A 19,569-nucleotide genomic window follows, 5' to 3' on the forward strand; every position below is an offset into this window, starting at 1 on the left:
TGTTTTCCGCCAAATGCCCCCTTCTGCCTTCTGAACGGATGCTCATAGGGTAAAAATCTTCTATAACCAACATAAACATTCTTGTTTGAGTCATGAAGCCTAATACTGTGCGTTTTTTTACGACACACCACACAACCATGATATCCAGCGTAGCGACAACCACATAGTGTACCAAGAGCAGGATAATCGTTTATCGTCCACAAAACAACTGCACGTAGAGTAAACATTTCTTGGGCATATGCATCCCATGTTCTCTTTCCCTTCTCAAATAAGAATTGAAAATCTTTAACAAGAGGTTCTAAAAAGACATCGATGTTGTTTCCTGGCGCACCATCTATAAGTAACGACAATATGATGAACTTTCTCTTCATACACAGCCCCGGTGGAAGGTTGTAAATCACAACCAAAACTGGCCATACACTGTGATGTTTGGTGCCTGTGTTTACATCAACTCCATCAGCCGAAACAGCTAACCGCAGATTTCTTGGATCACCTTTAATTTCTGGGAAATTGTTATCTATCTCTCTCCAAGCATGTGAGTCTGCCGGATGACGTAAAACACCGTCTTTGTTTCTAGTGGTATCGTGCCATATCAAATCTTTGCTGTGTGCTTCGATTGAAACAGCCGCTGAAATCTTGGGATGATGTCGAAGTACCACAATACCTTTGCTGGAACATTCTCGTAAACTTTACCATCCCTGTCAACTTTCCATCTGGGTGCTTTACAAGTAGGACACACTTTTTCATCCTTGTACTCATTCCAATAAAGAATGCAGTTGTTGATACATGCATGTATCTTTGTGTACCCTGAACCCATTGATTTCAATATTTTTTTTGCCTGATATGTACTCCTCGCCATTAAATTACCTTCTTTGGGAAGCATGTCCTTTAACAAGGGTAACAATTCATTAAAAAACATGTCTGATGCACCGTGCTTACTCTTCAACTTAAACAACTGCACAATTGCAGACAACTTTGTGAAGTTGGGACATCCTTCGTATAAGGGCTTTTCAGCATTTTCAAGTAACTTTTTAAACTTTATAGGGTCATCTGCGAACTCTTCTGCAGCCTGCATCATATCTATAGTGTCTGGAGCATCAGTGGGAGTTCCCATTCCAAAATCTTCGTCTGGAGCATCAGTGGGAGTTCCCATTTCAAATTCAGCGTGCATACCATTGTTGACGTTAACTGGCTTACTACTAGTTATTGCCTCATCCTTTTCCCCATGCTTATTCCAAATAGTATACGTTTGATCGATTCCATTTACGAATAAATGATCTTCTACGTCTCCAACGGAGCATGCACAGAGATTTAAACAATTTGTACACGGACACAACATAAGAAATTCATCATATGTCTCACCCTCCTCCTTGAGATGGTTGACAGCATACCGCAGAAACGCCGCAACTCCTTCTCTATAACGTTTCTTCGTTCTATCAGTACTCATCCAGGATTTATCCATTCTGAAACGCAAAGAGACCAGTAGATCCATCAGTTGCACTCCAATGAAAGCAAAAACTGATAAATCAATTCAGAAATACATACAAGTCTTGAAATTACCAATAAATTCAGCACCATTTGAAACATAAAAAATTTATATGGACAAACATGGTAATAACAGATGAAACAGGCAATATGCAATTTCCCTCATACAAACCGATAATCATGCCACACAAACCCATAATCAGACATCCAGTATTAACTCAGGAAAATTGGTCTAGTACTTTCAGTAAATGGAGTCATTTCAAGTTTTGGAATAACACATACTGAAGGGTCTGTATGTCAGCCGCAGTTGGGAGATTTCGCGAGAATGAATTGCAGCAGCTCTAGGGTCAGTGTGTTTGTTAAATTAGAGTAAACACTGATCTGTGCTCTAATTGATTAACTTAGAAATCAAAATGTCATTTCAAATAAGTACTCTAATTGATTAACTTAGAAATATCAGATCATAAGTAGTATGTCCCTAGTTCTATAATTGACATAGTTGGCAACTTTTATATCTCTGGGAGCTCAAATCTTCTTCTTTAGACAGATGTGAAGTCACATCTGTCGAGAAAGAGCTCTAATGTTCATGAAGAATGATTGCACAATGACAATGAGAAAAAAAATACGAAGTACTTAACACTGGTGCATAGTACATCAAGGCTTGAAAAACATACCTATAAGTAACTTTGAGTCAGTTTTAGTGATTCTTTAAAAAATGCCTTCCTTTTCTGGCTTTTCTCTCCTCGTCTCAAAGTGCTGATTTAGTAGAAATTAGATCCAGAAACAACAAATCCCAGGCAACTGTTGCAAAAAGTTAAGAATTTTATCATTGCAAATTTTCAAATTCTTCCAAAGGTCTTAACTGAAAATGCTCGAAACTGCACGATAGTATTATACATAAAGCAAATCACTAAATCTGTCTCTCATGGAACTGGAAACTCAATGCTTTCACTGAAGAATAATGACACCCCTGAAACAGATTGAAAACAAATACATGTACCTACAATACATCACCCATTTAGCTACAGATTCAAAAACAAATAGGATAACATCAACCATTTAGTTTTATGAAACATCACCAGATTGAATGAAACATCACCCATTCAGCTACAATACATCACCCATTTAGCTACCCATTTTACTAGTCCCTCTAATAGGATAACATCACCAGATAAGTTCTATGAAACATGCTCACAGATTCAACATGATGTACTGAACAACAAAGCAGTAGTGAGCACAGATTCTATATGTTGCAGGAAAAATAATAGACACAAACTTTAGTGCAGCGAAAAAGAATTTTAGTGCACAAACTTCAGACACAAACTTTACTCAACAGATTCTATATGTTGCAGGAGTTAACAACATTTCAGGCAAACATGGGGTATATCATTCAAGACAGAGCATGAAAAGTTCAGAGGTTTAACTAAATTACAATGAGGTTACAGTTCAACAAGCTATCATGATAATTATCAGAGATAATAACTTTAAGGTTTGAGAATGATACCTCCAGTATAAACTGGGTTTAGGCACTACCACATATTGTGATGCTCCTTCTTACCCCCTCCTTGGTTTGTATTTCAGCCTCACAAGTACCTGGTTGCTCAAAAGAGATTGTCAGGACTAACAAATTCAGAGAGCATCAATGTTGACTAACATCAAGGGAACCAGATGAAGCTAACACAGAGTGCAATGGGTTACAACAAAATTCAAAAAGTAACATAGTAACACTTATTACTACGCAAAAATCATCTAGTATAATGAGAATTTCAGCAATCTAAGAATGAATGCTACAACATACCTAAGATGGGAGTAAATCAGACTGATTTTAGGGTTGAATCTATAGATATTCTAAAACATCAAGGGGCAATAATCCCGCCCAAAAGTTATTTCTTTTGATTTCAACCCCAAAATAAAAAGGTTAGGGTTCAAATAAAAAAATAATTGACTGGGATTATTACCGCTAGATGTTCTCAATATTCTTGATTTCATCAGATTTTCATCCTATGGAGGTGCAGAAATATTTCCAAAATTGAAGACTAAATCTTCCCTAAAAATCCCCTTATTTTCTGCCAGAATATCAGTTGGAGAATTTTTTTCCTTAAGATAGAGAGATATGGATGAAGTGATTTAGAGATTTTAGGGATGAACTGATAGGCGTACATGCCTGTTTGAGAAGATACCCATTTTACATTGTTAACATCAAAACCGAGCATGTGTTTGTCTTTTTTTTTTTAAAGTTAAATTATTTCCCCACACAAATTTAATTAAAATTAAATTATAGTTAATTATAAATTATTCAATTAAAATTAAATTATAAATTATTCGATTAAAATTAAATTAGTACTCGAACTCGTTCCGAATCGATCAATATTTCAGGTGAAGTGTCGAGTCTTGATTATGTAATAACTAAATTTTGATTATGTAATAACTAAATTTTTACGTGTCTCGATTCCAAAGGACGAAGTTCCGTTTTCATCAGTTTTACTCGAACTCGTTTCGAATCGATCAATATTTCAGGTGAAGTGTCGAGTCTTGATTATGTAACTAAATTTTGATCATGTAATAACTAAATTTTGATTATGTAATAACTAAATTTTTCCGTGTCTCGATTCCAAAGGACGAAGTTCCATTTTCATCAGTTTTACTCGAACTCGTTCCGAATCGATCAATATTTCAGGTGAAGTGTCGAGTCTTGATTATGTAACTAAATTTTGATCATGTAATAACTAAATTTTGATTATGTAATAACTAAATTATGATTATGTAATAACTAAATTTTGTCGTGTCTCGATTCCAAAGGACGAAGTTCCGTTTTCATCAGTTTTACTCGAACTCGTTCGAATCGATCAATATTTCAGGTGAAGTGTCGAGTCTTGATTATGTAACTAAATTTTGATCATGTAATAACTAAATTTTATTATGTAATAACTAAATTTGATTATGTAATAACTAAATTTTTGTGTGTCTCGATTCCAAAGGACGAAGTTCCGTTTTCATCAGTTTTACTCGAACTCGTTCGAATCGATCAATATTTCAGGTGAAGTGTCGAGTCTTGATTATGTAACTAAATTTTGATCATGTAATAACTAAATTTTGATTATGTAATAACTAAATTTTTCCGTGTCTCGATTCCAAAGGACGAAGTTCCATTTTCATCAGTTTTACTCGAACTCGTTCCGAATCGATCAATATTTCAGGTGAAGTGTCGAGTCTTGATTATGTAACTAAATTTTGATCATGTAATAACTAAATTTTGATTATGTAATAACTAAATTATGATTATGTAATAACTAAATTTTGTCGTGTCTCGATTCCAAAGGACGAAGTTCCGTTTTCATCAGTTTTACTCGAACTCGTTCCGAATCGATCAATATTTCAGGTGAAGTGTCGAGTCTTGATTATGTAACTAAATTTTGATCATGTAATAACTAAATTTTGATTATGTAATAACTAAATTTTTCCGTGTCTCGATTCCAAAGGACGAAGTTCCATTTTCATCAGTTTTACTCGAACTCGTTCCGAATCGATCAATATTTCAGGTGAAGTGTCGAGTCTTGATTATGTAACTAAATTTTGATCATGTAATAACTAAATTTTGATTATGTAATAACTAAATTATGATTATGTAATAACTAAATTTTGTCGTGTCTCGATTCCAAAGGACGAAGTTCCGTTTTCATCAGTTTTACTCGAACTCGTTCCGAATCGATCAATATTTCAGGTGAAGTGTCGAGTCTTGATTATGTAACTAAATTTTGATCATGTAATAACTAAATTTTGATTATGTAATAACTAAATTATGATTATGTAATAACTAAATTTTTCGTGTCTCGATTCCAAAGGACGAAGTTCCGTTTTCATCAGTTTTACTCGAACTCGTTCGAATCGATCAATATTTCAGGTGAAGTGTCGAGTCTTGATTATGTAACTAAATTTTGATCATGTAATAACTAAATTTTGATTATGTAATAACTAAATTTTTCCGTGTCTCGATTCCAAAGGACGAAGTTCCATTTTCATCATCAGTTTTACTCGAACTCGTTCCGAATCGATCAATATTTCAGGTGAAGTGTCGAGTCTTGATTATGTAACTAAATTTTGATCATGTAATAACTAAATTTTGATTATGTAATAACTAAATTATGATTATGTAATAACTAAATTTTGTCGTCTCGATTCCAAAGGACGAAGTTCCGTTTTCATCAGTTTTACTCGAACTCGTTCCGAATCGATCAATATTTCAGGTGAAGTGTCGAGTCTTGATTATGTAACTAAATTTTGATCATGTAATAACTAAATTTTGATTATGTAATAACTAAATTATGATTATGTAATAACTAAATTTTGTCGTGTCTCGATTCCAAAGGACGAAGTTCCGTTTTCATCAGTTTTACTCGAACTCGTTTCGAATCGATCAATATTTCAGGTGAAGTGTCGAGTCTTGATTATGTAACTAAATTTTGATCATGTAATAACTAAATTTTTATTATGTAATAACTAAATTTTTCCGTGTCTCGATTCCAAAGGACGAAGTTCCATTTTCATCAGTTTTACTCGAACTCGTTCAGAATCGATCAATATTTCAGGTGAAGTGTCGAGTCTTGATTATGTAACTAAATTTTGATTATGTAATAAAAAAAAAAGTAAAAAGAAAAAAAAAGGAAAAAATGAAAAAAAATTTAAGTAAAAAATGAAAAATAATGAAAAAATTTATGCCACATTTATGTCCAGCCCAGTCAATTACATGGTTTAAGCTAACACTCCAGCCCAGTCCATTACATGGTTTAAGCTAACACTCCAGCCCAGTCCATTACGATTTTACTTATGTTATTTCAAAATGCATCGAATAGGATGTCCATAGTAAATCTAACGGTGAATATATTTATCACAAGCCCAACCAATAGTTAGATTAATATGGAAGAACCTCTTATCTTACGCTATGTAACACCTCAAAATTTGTTCGTTTTATCTTTCCTCCTAAACCAGAGTTACAGAGCGGAGAGAACTAGAGAAACCTAAGCAGAGTAAAAAGGGGATAAAGTTCTAGGCTTAAAATCAGGGAAACATTGAGATTTGTTAGAGTAAAAAGGGAAATCGGATTTCTAAAGTTTGGAAATATTTTTAGGTCTACCGTAGGATCAAAATCAAATGGTATTTTCTTAGGAGATTTTTCCGAAAAAAGGAAATCGTAGACCAAACTCAATCGATTTTTCAGTTCACCCTAAATAATTTTGAGCGGATGAAAATGAAACGCAAAATATTTTCGGCGGGATTATTCAATCTGTGCGACTTTATAAAGGGCCGTATGGTGTTGAGGAATTGCATGGCTAAATCTTATAAAGGTATATCCTGTTCTCAATCTTTCTTTCGTCTAAAAAGCTTAGTTATTCAAACCCTAATTGATTCAAACCTTAATTTTTGAATCAGACCCAATTGATTCAAAGGTTAAGTTTTGACTCAAACCCTAATTCTTAATTTTTGATTCATTGAAAGCAGGGTTTATGCACCTGTTTATTTCTTATTAAGAAGAACAATGGTGTGCATGCATGTTTAAGCTTTTCCTATGTTATGCTTAGGATCTTTATGCAGATTGTATTCTAAGTTGCATAGTGGCTGGATAACAACTCAGTCTTCTATGGTTATGGAAATGCTATTCTTTTATGTTTTTTTCTTTCTTTTCCGATGAATCTGATTAATGTTTTTCACACTGCAAACAATAGTTTAAGCTTCTGTGGTTCTCCCTGAAACCACTCGACATCACATTCTTATCTCATTTAGCTGGCCACATTCTCTGTCGTGTATACTCCCGTGTCATTGACGTTTTGTATAATGGGATTATAATTATGTCAGAGCTAGGTCAATTGAATGTTATTCCTTGGTTTTTTTATCTGTCTATTCTGATGAATGTTTTTCACATTGCAAACCAATAGTTTAAACTTCTGTGGTTCTCCCTGAAACCACTAGAAATCACATTTTTATCTCATTTTCATCAACTTTAGCTGGTCAGTAAGCTTCCATCTGTCGTGTATACTCCCGAGTCATTGACATTTTGTATAATGGGATTATAATTATGTCGGAGATCGGCATCCGTCGTTTGTTTTTAGGGAACTTGGTAGGTTTACATAATTGTGTATGTTTGAACTGGAGTCTTGCTTGAGTTCTTTCAATGCTCTAGTAAAAACCTCAGCGATTAATAATTTTTTAATTGTTATATCTTTTAACAATTCTGAGACGGCATCCTGCTCTTGCATCTAATCATACTAATCAAGACCATGTTAGTACTGACATAATCAAGACCATGTTAATTGACTGTTATTTAATTTTTGCTTGTGTCTAGCTTAATAACTTTTGACTTTTGATTGAAAAGAATTCAGACCTTATTTGATTGAATCATATACATGTATATGCAGTTTCCTATATGACTACACAAGAGAATTCGAGTTGGGAGCCAGAGTATGATGATGATGAGTATGCTGAAAATGAGACTGCAGCCCTGGAGGCTCAAGCCTTGCAGAATTTAGGAGAGTCAGAGGATGAAGACGAAGATTCCGATGGTAGTCGCACCGGTTCCGATGGTGATAGCTCCAGTTCTGATGATGAATCGACTGAAAGTCCTGAACAGCCTGGTAATGCTATACTAGCTTGTCTGTTTTTGTTTGCTTTGGACTTAAAAAATATGAGTACACTCTTACACCATGTTTACTCTTATTTTGGGTTTTTGAACTATAAAAAGACACAGGAGCTCCAAACAATACAGTAGAGTCTAAGGAGAATAATGTTCGAGGTTTAACAAGATTGAAGAAGCTAAAGAAAAATTTTGACGGCGAGAAGCATGTGATAGAATTTGATAATTTTGGTCGATTTAAGGGGAAATATAAAGCTGAAATTGCTAGTTACATGGGTGTATTGGTACGTCGAGACGTTGGTCTAAGGCACTTGAAGTGGAAGGAAGTGAATTCAGTGATGAGGGATAAGTTATGGCACGAACTATTGGTATGTATATGCTGATCTATATTGATTTTTAATACTATATTTGTTATTAATTTGTTACCTGCCGTTAACATCTCCATATTTTGGCAGCGGTTTTATGAAATTGAGGAGACTATGAGAAGACAAATTATGAAATATTTTGGGGAACATTTGCGCAACTTCAGAAGAAAGTTGTATGTAAAGTTCATAGTGCCCAATTTGGGTAAACCTGCTAAACTAAATACTGTTCCTAAACAATATCGTGTCATTGTGAACCAAGAACAATGGGACAAGTTCGTAAAGTGGAGGTTGTCTGATAAATGCAAGGTTGTATATTGCACGTTTAGTTTGGAAATATTGATATTAATTTCATTAATTAGTCTAACTTTTTTATGAATGAAATTCTTTAAATCTGTATGCTCAGGAGTTGTCCATTAGGGGAGCTAAGGCGCGTAAGAACCACAAATATAACCACAGGACGGGAAGAGCAGGGTATGCAGGGCTGTTGGAAAAATTAGTAAGTCCAGTTTGTTATACAAAATTATTATTATTTCCAGTTTAAATTATAGTATTATCTATCTAATTTTTCTTCTTGTGTATTTTATAATTACTAGATTAATGAGAAAGAGATCCTTGAAGATGAAAATCCTTCACGGTCTTTACTATGGAGGAAGGCACATCAAAAAAAAATGGAGAATACGATGACGATGATGTTAGGGAAAAAGCAGCTCAGCTTGTAAGACGACTGAAACTATCTAGCTATTTGTTTTGTGCTTGAGTAAATGTGAAAATAATTTTGATTTAATTGATTATCACTTCTAATCCCTTAATTCTTTTTTGTGCAGGAGGATTTTGATAAGCAGCTGGAAGATGGAACTTTGAGAAAACAACCAGGCAATGATTCTATCACCCTTGTGTTTGGGGAAGAACATGCTGGGCGTGTAAGATGTATAGGCAAGGGAGTGACTCCAACAACGTACTGGCACCTGCCACGGAAAGGAGCATCCAAGGAGCACATTGAACTGAAGAAACAACTGGAAGATGAAAGACGTGCGAACCAAATGGAGAGAGATAGGAAGGATGCAGAAATGAAGGAAATGAAGGCAGCAATGAAGGCACAAGAAGAAATGATGAGCAGCTTAATGTCTCAGCTAAAATCTCAAGGCATATTGAAAAAAAATCAAAATCAAAAAGGCACGGGTATGTTTAACATCATCCAAGTAATTTTGATTAAGTATGTATTTCCTAATAATTCTGTAGTATCTAATATGTCAACTGCACTATATAGAAATCTCCTATTAGAGAGAAGTCTCTTATGCTTGAATTCCCTGTTACAAGCATTTCTCCGACTGAAAGGAATGAATCTAATACAAATAGAAATGACCCTGAATCTGAAAATGTATCTCAGTCTACGGGATCGAAAGATAGTTCTGAACTCCAAATGGTATGTTTCTTTTGCAGGTATTTAAAATATATAGTGCTTTGAGAGTTCCATTTTTTGTTGATGTTAATATAGCGTATATTTTTAGTCTGGAAAATACAAACAAAAGTCTCCTGCATCTGAGCATCTACCCCTTAGTTCACCAGACAATTCTCAATCGAAAGACAAAACTGAACTTTCAACGGTATGTCCTTTTCACAGGCATTTAAGCATTTTGAGATTTGAATCTGTTGACGTCAATATAACATTTCTGTTTTGCAGATTGGTAAATGCAAACTGGCTCATGCTTCACTGAGAAATATCATTGCATGGGGTTCGGTTCTTCCATCAGTGCCAGGTCAGAAGGTTCATGGAGATCCACTCCGGGATGATTGTGTCAGAGTGACGGTTGAAAAGTCGATATTAAAGAATCATTGTTTGCCAGTCCCATCTACTCATCTCAAAACAGTAGAGGATGCTGAAAAATCTATAGTAGCTTGGCCTAAAGAGTTTGTGATCTCTTGCTCTAGTGTAAGTTGCTTTATTATACATGTTTATTACCTTCTGCATCCTGACCATATAACTGTTAACATGGTTTTTTCCCTTAATTATACATCCACTGGCTTGCTGCAGGGCCATCCACTTTCAGACCCCGGTGAACATGATTCTGACCCAAACGATGAATATGATTCTGACCCAAACACTAAGAAGACAAAGAAGAAGAAACCTTCATATATGAAGAGCGGGGAACTAAAGTCTCGGAGATCCAGCAAGAGACTCAAGACTGCAGCCTAATTATTAATAGAAATAGTCGTGGACTATAGGATTTGGATGTTTAAACTTTTAAGTCTCTCTTTGAAAGTTTGTTTTCTCAAGGTTACTGCACAATTATCAGATTGAGATGTTTATTATATTGTGAAATGAAATTATTTTGGTACAATTCTAATTGTAGTCTTCATTAATTTTTTATGGATGGTTACTTAGGTGATTTTTGAATAGCTACATTGAAAACACTTGATGTGTCCAAAAGGTGAACAATAGCTACATTCAAAACACTTGATGTGTCCAAAAGGTGAACAAAAGCTACATTCAAAAAACTTGATGTGTCCAAAAGGTGAACAATAGCTACATTGAAAACACTTGATGTGTCTAAAAGTTGAACAATAGCTACATTCAAAAAACTTGATGTGTCCAAAAGGTGAACAATAGCTACATTGAAAACACTTGATGTATCCAAAAGGTGAACAATAGCTACATTCAACACACTTGATGTGTCTTTCGAAAAAATTTAGCCACGGTGCTACAAATTTTTAGTAGCCATAACTTATTAATTGGCCATGTAAAATGTTTATCATGTGTCCAAAAATATGGATGGCCATGGTACCATAGATTAAACGTGACTACAAATCATGTATTAGCCATGTTAAATTATTTTCCGTGTGTCCAAATGATAGAGATGGCCATGGTTGAGAAAAATTAGTGTGACCGCAACTCATGAATTGGCCATGATAAAATGAATTTTGCGTGTCCAATTGATGACAAAGGCCACGACTATAATAAAATTTACGTGACTTTAAGGTAAACTTTAGCCACATATAATTAAATTGTGTGTCTATAAGGATCCTATGGCCACGGTGATAGTGAAAATGCTTAACTACCAAAAAAATATTGAGTACCATATAGACACGGTTTTAGAGTTATGGCCATGGTTAATCATATTTTATAGCCACTCAAAGTTTATGCAGCCATAGGGATACCTTTTTGTCTCGGCACCTGATGCCACATTTTTGGAGTGAAAAAAATCCATGACCAAAAGCCTATGGACACGGTGATTAAGTGTGGCCAATGTAAAGATTTGTACTAGTGTGTGTAGACTCGATTTCAGACTTAATAATAAAGAAAATATATACACAAAAAAAAGTTGTCACAATAACGAGAGGTACTGAGACTCAGGATTTCACCAATTTTCATACTCATGTGGTTCAAAAATCAATTCTACACAGTTATAGCTCATATGATAAAGATTATTGACTCTTATTCTTTGCCAAAGTAGATTCCGAAAGTAATGACTGTAAATCTAAAGCATGGGACATCAAAACACTTAAGCTAATCATGACCCATCAATTGAAATCACAACCATTCAAGAAAAATCATAAATAAATTCAATTTTAGTGCAAAAAGTCATATAAAGAATTAATAGAATTACCACAATGATGAAAAAGGGCTTCCTCCATGGTCCCAGTGTTGGGTTAAGCTCCTCATATCAAAAACATGCTCAACATATTTATTCATGGCTCAAAAGTGTTTGAACAGAGTGAAAATACAAGAAAAAGATAAAACAGATCAATTGCAACGTGTATAAGCGTTCCAGACTGACTGTTACAAAGGACTACAGAGAATATAAGACTGCCTCCTAAACAATACTTCTCTGCTGCAGTAACTAAACTACACCTCTCTGCGACCGACTTAGGACGTCATTTCTTCTTTTTCTTCTTCCTTCTCTTCCCTGAAAGTGCAGAAACGACTCTGCAACTTTCTTTCTCTGAGCAGAGACCTCTGTTGTCTCTCCCTAAGCCTCCGTATCAACCCCAAACTCTCTACTAGGTCTCGATCCCCATCTTAGACTCCCAGCACTTGTATTTATACCTCACAGCAACCTCCAAGGCAAGAAATATTCGAAAATAGTTTTCCTTTCACCCTCCAACAAGTCACGAAAATAACTACCTGCCAGCTCGTCTACGCGTCTGTAGTCTTTCCTTCTTCAACAACAACTTCCTTTGATAGATTCATAACAAATTAGATAATATATCCTCCCAAATATTCACTCAAAATTCCTGTAAATGATTCTTCTCCCTGTTTGTAAAGAAAGTCCGGTGAACTTCTTTTTTCTTCGATCTCAAACCAACTACCAAACCTGATTTACGTTAACAGGCCAATATCAGTCCATACCCATGATAATCTCCGATTAAATCTCCTTCAAAACTCTCCCCAAAATCCAAGAAGACCCGATATAGTTAACTCCCCTGTCTTAGGAAAGCTACGTGAAGAACCTTTCTCCTTCGAATTAGGGCCCGTTACCAAGCCTGTTTCGATGTGATAAGACATTCCATGTAAAACTCTAACAAAAACTCCGACCACATCTCCTTAAAACCCAATCCAGCATTTACGCAGATGTGAAGAAAATCTTCCCGCCAAATTTAGTTTTTGCATTTGTGAAGAAAGGTGGTCTCCCCCTAACCACTGATGGGGTGCAAATAGTAGTTGCCCTGAGGTGGCCCTTATCGATTGAGTACCCCTTATCCATTTGAAGGATGTAAATAATACATGTCCTGGAGTGTCTCCAACATACTTCTGGCGTCCCTTCAGTAATTCCTTCTACGCACATGTTTATTTCTCCAAAAATACCTACAAAGACATAAAATAATCAAATAAATTCAAAAATGGGTACTAACAATATAGAAAATCGAGATGAAAATAGATACATAAATGTGTCTATCAAATACCCCCAAACTTATTATTTGCTAGTCCCCGAGCAAATCTAATCTATAAAATTAAATCCTAACTCACTGTCGCAGGCAACATTGGTTGCATTTAGCGTATGCAACAAGCCTTTAAACCCCTAGGTGGCCCTAGTGGCGGAGTGTTGTCTCCGGAGGGCTTACCAGAGGTATACCCACAAAACCTTTATACTCCAGACCCTAGCCATCTACACAGAACCTTGTAAGGCACTAAAGAATCTCCTTGGTTGGCATACTTATTGACTACAGGAGGAAGTACCCTGATGCGAAATTCCAATTGTTGTACACGAGTTCGCACTCAAGCATACTAAAATTCATATGAAGTGACAGAGCTCTACACAGATAGTCTCATCCAAACTCAGAATCAAACAAATCACATGGATAGATTAAGAAGATGGATATAGAAAAACATAGATGGTTTTGATGTTGACTAAGGTGAACGGTGTTTCACATATCTGTCTGAAGGCCACTTCTATAATGAACCTATCCTAATGGACTGAGATACCAGTCTGACTAATATCAACACACTGGCATATACAAGGGTATCAGTGGTCGATAATCCTAACAATAGGTCAACACAACTGGCATATACAAGGGTTCCAGTGGTCAACTTTATTGAATTCCAGTTGGTCTGATGGTCTGGTCTCAATTTCTCTCTTTTTTTTTCAACTTTTTTTTTTTTGGCTTTATCAACCACCCTATTTCACCCTAGCAATGGTAACAACTTGAATCGTGAGCCCCACCTAAACATATTTTAAAAAGAACGAAAAAAATAAAAATAAAAGTGAAAAAGACTCAATGAGATATGGCGAAACTACCATGTTATTTCTAACACCTGAGCTCTGTGCTTTTATAAATAGACTCTTTATATGTTTCCATCTAATCAGATTGGTTTCTCAACTCCTACAACCAAGATGCTTCCATCCACTTAGACTGGTTAGTATCATCCTTAATAAGCATAAATTTCTAGGCTCTGGAGTTTAATTATGCAACTAAAAAGTTTCTCCCATACCCCCAAACTTAAATCTCACATTGTCCTCAATATTCTAAAGATAAAATTAAAAGAATGAACAAGGAAAAATTGTTACCATTTGAAGCAAAAGAGTTAAGGAAAGATATTACCGTGTTGCATGAGTATTGGGTTACCTCCCAAGAAGTGCTAAGTTTAATGTCTTCAGCCAGACTAAGAAAGGATTAGTCACCTCATAGAATCATAAAATAATAACTGAAATATCTGTGGGTCATCAAAACCAAATAAAGCTATCACAAGTAAAAGGAATCTGCAACCTGTCAAGAAAACAAACAAATAAAGCACACCCTTGTCTAGTTTCCTGTTTAAGACAACTACATCTAGCTGTGGTTCAGGTTCAGGTTCTATAACTGGGTCCAAATAAAATATTTTCATGGGTTACATTTCCTCATAGGTTAGATCCAAATGTTCAGGTTCTAGAATCTGAAAAAACTCAAATAAAAACTTAGAAGCACATAATAATAACCTGAATAATTGAGGATCCTCTAAGTCAATCAGATTTGACTTACACAGCTGACCACAATGAGAGTGGTGATCTTCCTTAAACAAGTATGTCGACCCTAATCTCGTAAAGTAATTAGGTTTAGTCTCAAAACTTAATATTCGACACATTTGAAAATCAAACATTCCTACATTTGGAAGAAAAATATTTGATGGGAAAACAAAGTCAATCTGGGTATCATAGCCTGGGCAAACCACATCAACCAGAGGATGGGTTTCTAATAACTGAAATTTCTTGTGGACATCACTAGGTTCAGGAAAACATGTATGAAGATAATCTTGTAAAATGGTTGAAGCACATATGTCAAGTCCCAAGTGAGGGACCTTTCTAAGAGTTAAATCACATGGAGAATGATAATCACCCCCAAACTTAGAGTTTTCAGTGTCTCTAGAAAGACTAGTCACAACTTCCCTAATTTCAAGGTCATCTAATTCATGAAAATGGTCAATTGATTCTTCTAAGTCAGGTACATCCTCACTCATCTCGACGAGTTCATTTTCTTTTTCTAAGTCTATTGTTTCTAAATCGCTAGACTCAAAATACACTCATTCCTCTAAACCATTATTAGCTTCGTAATCAAAAGGAAATACTACATCGTCTAAAACGGGGGTATCTCTAGTCAAATCCTCGTCCTTTTGAATAGGTGAATAATTATTAAAATTATTTGGATTTTAACTAGAAATTAATAATATTATTATTAAGCTCAGTTGGAGTAGCAAATTCCTGATCACTATGCCTATTTATTTCAAATTCTTCATCAACACTGTCCTCATCATAATCATTATAATAACATGAAAATGGTTGAACCTCATCTAAACAAGTAGTGTAACCAATTTTATCCTCGTCATCCTGTTTATGCAAATAACTATCCTCATTTTCAAGGGTATTATTGGAGACACTGTATTGAAAATTAAGATAATTTCGAGCAATTCTTTCGTTCGTCTCAGCTATCATATTGAGGGATTCCTCTATAGAAAGTTTTCTTTCGTCATAAACTAAGTTATTCATCTCAGTTATCCTACGTGTCGACTCTTCTAATTTCCTGAGAGACTCTTCTAAAGGAGAAATATAAGAATTTTGCTCATATGACCGGTGCGTATGTGGATAGTAATTGGGCTCACCATGGTATGGACCATAATCTTCAAAAGGATGATGTTCCCAACCACTATTCACACTATGGTCAAAGTAGTAACGTCCATTTTGAAACTCAGTCGGATATTCGTTGTATTGGCTATTGTAATACCGGTTCGACATTCTACTGCAGGAGTGTGAGTTGTCACACAAAATAAAACCCACTGACAGGGGATTCGTGGGTGGAGAGTCTTACCTCCCGTACTAGACGGGCTATGAATCGTTGGAGTCGACTCAGGCCACCGACTCCTATGTCAGTGTACGAACCCGAGGGTCCGAGACAGTATCGTAATTGTCGTCCTTCCATGCAAATAGTTTATATTTAATTTTAACCCTTCCTTAGGGTTTAAAAATAAAAATGTCCAAATCCAAAAATAAAAATGTCCAAAAAGGAAAAGAAAAATTACAAAAATAAAACCCTATTTACAGTTTCTAAAAATAAAACAAAATAACTATATACAAAATCTTCTTCTTCACTCCTTTCAGATTCCTCTTTTCTTTTCTTCTCTGGCGATGCTTTCCTTTTATAACACTTTTTATTTCCTTGTAGCTTCGCTCTAAATCTAAAAAGAATCGGAAAATACTAAAACGCGTAAAAAAGAACAAAAATAATAAAAAGAAATCTAAAACAAATCTAAATACAAGTCCGCGTCGGCGGCGCCAAAAATTGATGTGGTTTTATAGTGGTAAATAAAGTTCGTTCAACTCGGACTTATGTAGACTCGATTTCAGACTTAATAATAAAGAAAATATATACACAAAAAACAGTTGTCACAATAACGAGAGGTACTGAGACTCGGAATTTCGCCAATTTTCATACTCATGTGGTTCAAAAATCAATTCTACACAATTATAGCTCATATGATAAAGATTATTGACTCTTATTCTTTGCCAAAGTAGATTCCGAAAGTAATGACTGTAAATCTAAAGCATGGGACATCAAAACACTTAAGCTAATCATGACCCATCAATTGAAATCACAACCATTCAAGAGAAATCATAAATAAATTCAATTTTAGTGCAAAAAGTCATATAAAGAATTAATAGAATTACCACAATGATGAAAAAGGGCTTCCTCCGTGGTCCCAGTGTTGGGTTAATCTCCTCATATCAAAAACATGCTCAACATATTTATTCATGGCTCAAAAGTGTTTGAACAGAGTGAAAATACAAGAAAAAGATAAAACAGATCAATTGCAACGTGTATAAGCGTTCCAGACTGACTGTTACAAAGGACTACAGAGAATATAAGACTGCCTCCTAAACAATACTTCTCTGCTGCAGTAACTAAACTACACCTCTCTGCGACCGACTTAGGACGTCATTTCTTCTTCTTCTTCTTCTTCCTTCTCTTCCCTGAAAGTGCAGAAACGACTCTGCAACTTTCTTTCTCTGAGCAGAGACCTCTGTTGTCTCTCCCTAAGCCTCCGTATCAACCCCAAACTCTCTACTAGGTCTCGATCCCCATCTTAGACTCCCAGCACTTGTATTTATACCTCACAGCAACCTCCAAGGAAAGAAATATTCGAAAATAGTTTTCCTTTCACCCTCCAACAAGTCACGAAAATAACTACCTGCCAGCTCGTCTACGCGTCTGTAGTCTTTCCTTCTTCAACAACAACTTCCTTTGATAGATTCATAACAAATTAGATAATATATCCTCCCAAATATTCACTCAAAATTCCCGTAAATAATTCTTCTCCCTGTTTGTAAAGAAAGTCCGGTGAACTTCTTTTTTCTTCGATCTCAAACCAACTACCAAACCTGATTTACGTTAACAGGCCAATATCAGTCCATACCCATGATCATCTCCGATTAAATCTCGTTCAAAACTCTCCCCAAAATCCAAGAAGACCCGATATAGTTAACTCCCCTGTCTTAGGAAAGCTACGTGAAGAACCTTTCTCCTTCGAATTAGGGCCCGTTACCAAGCCTGTTTCGATGTGATAAGACATTCCAGGTAAAACTCTAACAAAAACTCCGACCACATCTCCTCAAAACCCAATCCAGCAGTTACGCAGATGTGAAGCAAATCTTCCCGCCAAATTTAGTTTTTGAATTTCTGAAGAAAGGTGGTCTCCCCCTAACCACTGATGGGGTGCAAATAGTAGTTGCCTTGAGGTGGCCCTTATCAACTGAGTACCCCTTATCCATTTGAAGGATGTAAATAATACATGTCCTGGGGTGTCTCCAACATACTTCTGGCGTCCCTTCAGTAATTCCTTCCGAGGGTGCAAATACCACTTTTCGAGCCAATTTCTACACACATGTTTATTTCTCCAAATAATACCTACAAAGACATAAAATAATCAAATAAATTCAAAAATGGGTACTAACAATATAGAAAATCGATATGAAAATAGACACATAAATGCGTTTATCAGAAATATAATAAGAGACTATAATTAGGAGATATAATTTAGCTTAGTTTGAGTTATATTAGGAATTGAATTGAATATCTTGAGAACCAAGCTTTGTGTCTTGAGAACAAAGTCATGTGATTGTATAAATAGCTTGAAGAATCAATGAAAAAAATACACCGAATTAATATCAATGTAATCATTTTATGCTTCCGCGTTTATACTCTCCTATTCTTGCTCGATCCTTAACAATAATACTATTCTAATTGCTGACAAATACCTTTGAGAAAAAAAGAAGAAGAGAGAATGCCTACTGGTTCCATCTTAGATCGATCACAACAATTCCAGGGTATTACTCGCTTTGAGGTCTGGTTTTTGATTCATCTAAAACGTTGGCGTTTCAATGAGTGGACATAATTTCTTGGCTATTTTGGGCCTATAAGAGTTCTTTGAAGCCTATTAATTTTTTCTCCCAATTTGTAGAAATGGCTGTGGGATATATAAATTAGGAAAAAAATCTAATCTAACCTCTAATTAATCCTAATCCTAACTTATATAAATACAAAGGGAGCGGATCCGGCGACTTAAATTTTTTAACTTAATTTTGTACTTTAGTTGCCTACCTTAGATTCTATTAAATATGACGTACAGAATTACTAACTCAAACATACCTAAATAAAGACCCAGCTCGGCTCTAGGAGCCGATAATTCTTTTTTCATAGTTCACTTCACTGTTAACGTAAAATTGGCACCGACAAGTATTGTAATACCATTTTAACCTAAAAATAAATGAATCATCTTCTTTTCTCAAATACTCACCATTATCATTCCTTGAGGAACCTTCCAAACCCACCTCTCAAAGCACGATTCCTATCGAATACTTTATGTCTATCATTATCTGCTAGTAAACTCGATGAATTGATAGTCAAATTAAAGGAGAGAATGTTATTCCTATCGAATACTTTAGTCTTAAATTGGAAAACTAAGGGAGATTTTTCCATGACTATTCATGAAGAAATTTTTTTTCTGTTTAAGTTTGTTCAAGAAGAAGATAGAACAGGAATCTTAGAGTCTGGTTCCATCTGCATTGCTAATCGTTTATTCATAATTAGACCTTGGACGACTTTTATTGAACAAAAGATTGCTTTCATTCG

At 35.3% G+C, this 19,569-nt stretch overlaps 1 protein-coding gene across 1 annotated transcript; it reads left to right on the plus strand.

Annotated features, from left to right (window-relative positions):
- The first annotated feature begins 6,730 nt into the window (after nt 1-6,730).
- On the plus strand, nt 6,731-10,810 carry LOC113326215. Its single transcript, XM_026573983.1, has 6 exons — nt 6,731-6,827; nt 7,977-8,111; nt 8,219-8,319; nt 9,984-10,079; nt 10,157-10,405; nt 10,508-10,810. Exons 1-6 carry the CDS (start codon nt 6,731-6,733, stop codon nt 10,667-10,669), a joined length of 840 nt encoding a protein of 279 aa, XP_026429768.1. The 3' UTR covers nt 10,670-10,810.
- The last annotated feature ends 8,759 nt before the right edge of the window (nt 10,811-19,569 follow it).

Source organism: Papaver somniferum, unplaced genomic scaffold, assembly GCF_003573695.1.
Source record: "Papaver somniferum cultivar HN1 unplaced genomic scaffold, ASM357369v1 unplaced-scaffold_10, whole genome shotgun sequence".
Lineage (NCBI taxonomy): Eukaryota > Viridiplantae > Streptophyta > Magnoliopsida > Ranunculales > Papaveraceae > Papaver > Papaver somniferum.

Coding starts and splice junctions, on each gene's coding strand:
- LOC113326215 (XM_026573983.1), top strand. CDS start 6,731: ATGAAACGCAAAATATTTTCGGCGGGATTATTCAATCTGTGCGACTTT. Junction 10,080..10,156: donor ACAAAACTGAACTTTCAACG/GTATGTCCTTTT, acceptor TCTGTTTTGCAG/ATTGGTAAATGCAAACTGGC. Junction 10,406..10,507: donor TTGTGATCTCTTGCTCTAGT/GTAAGTTGCTTT, acceptor GGCTTGCTGCAG/GGCCATCCACTTTCAGACCC.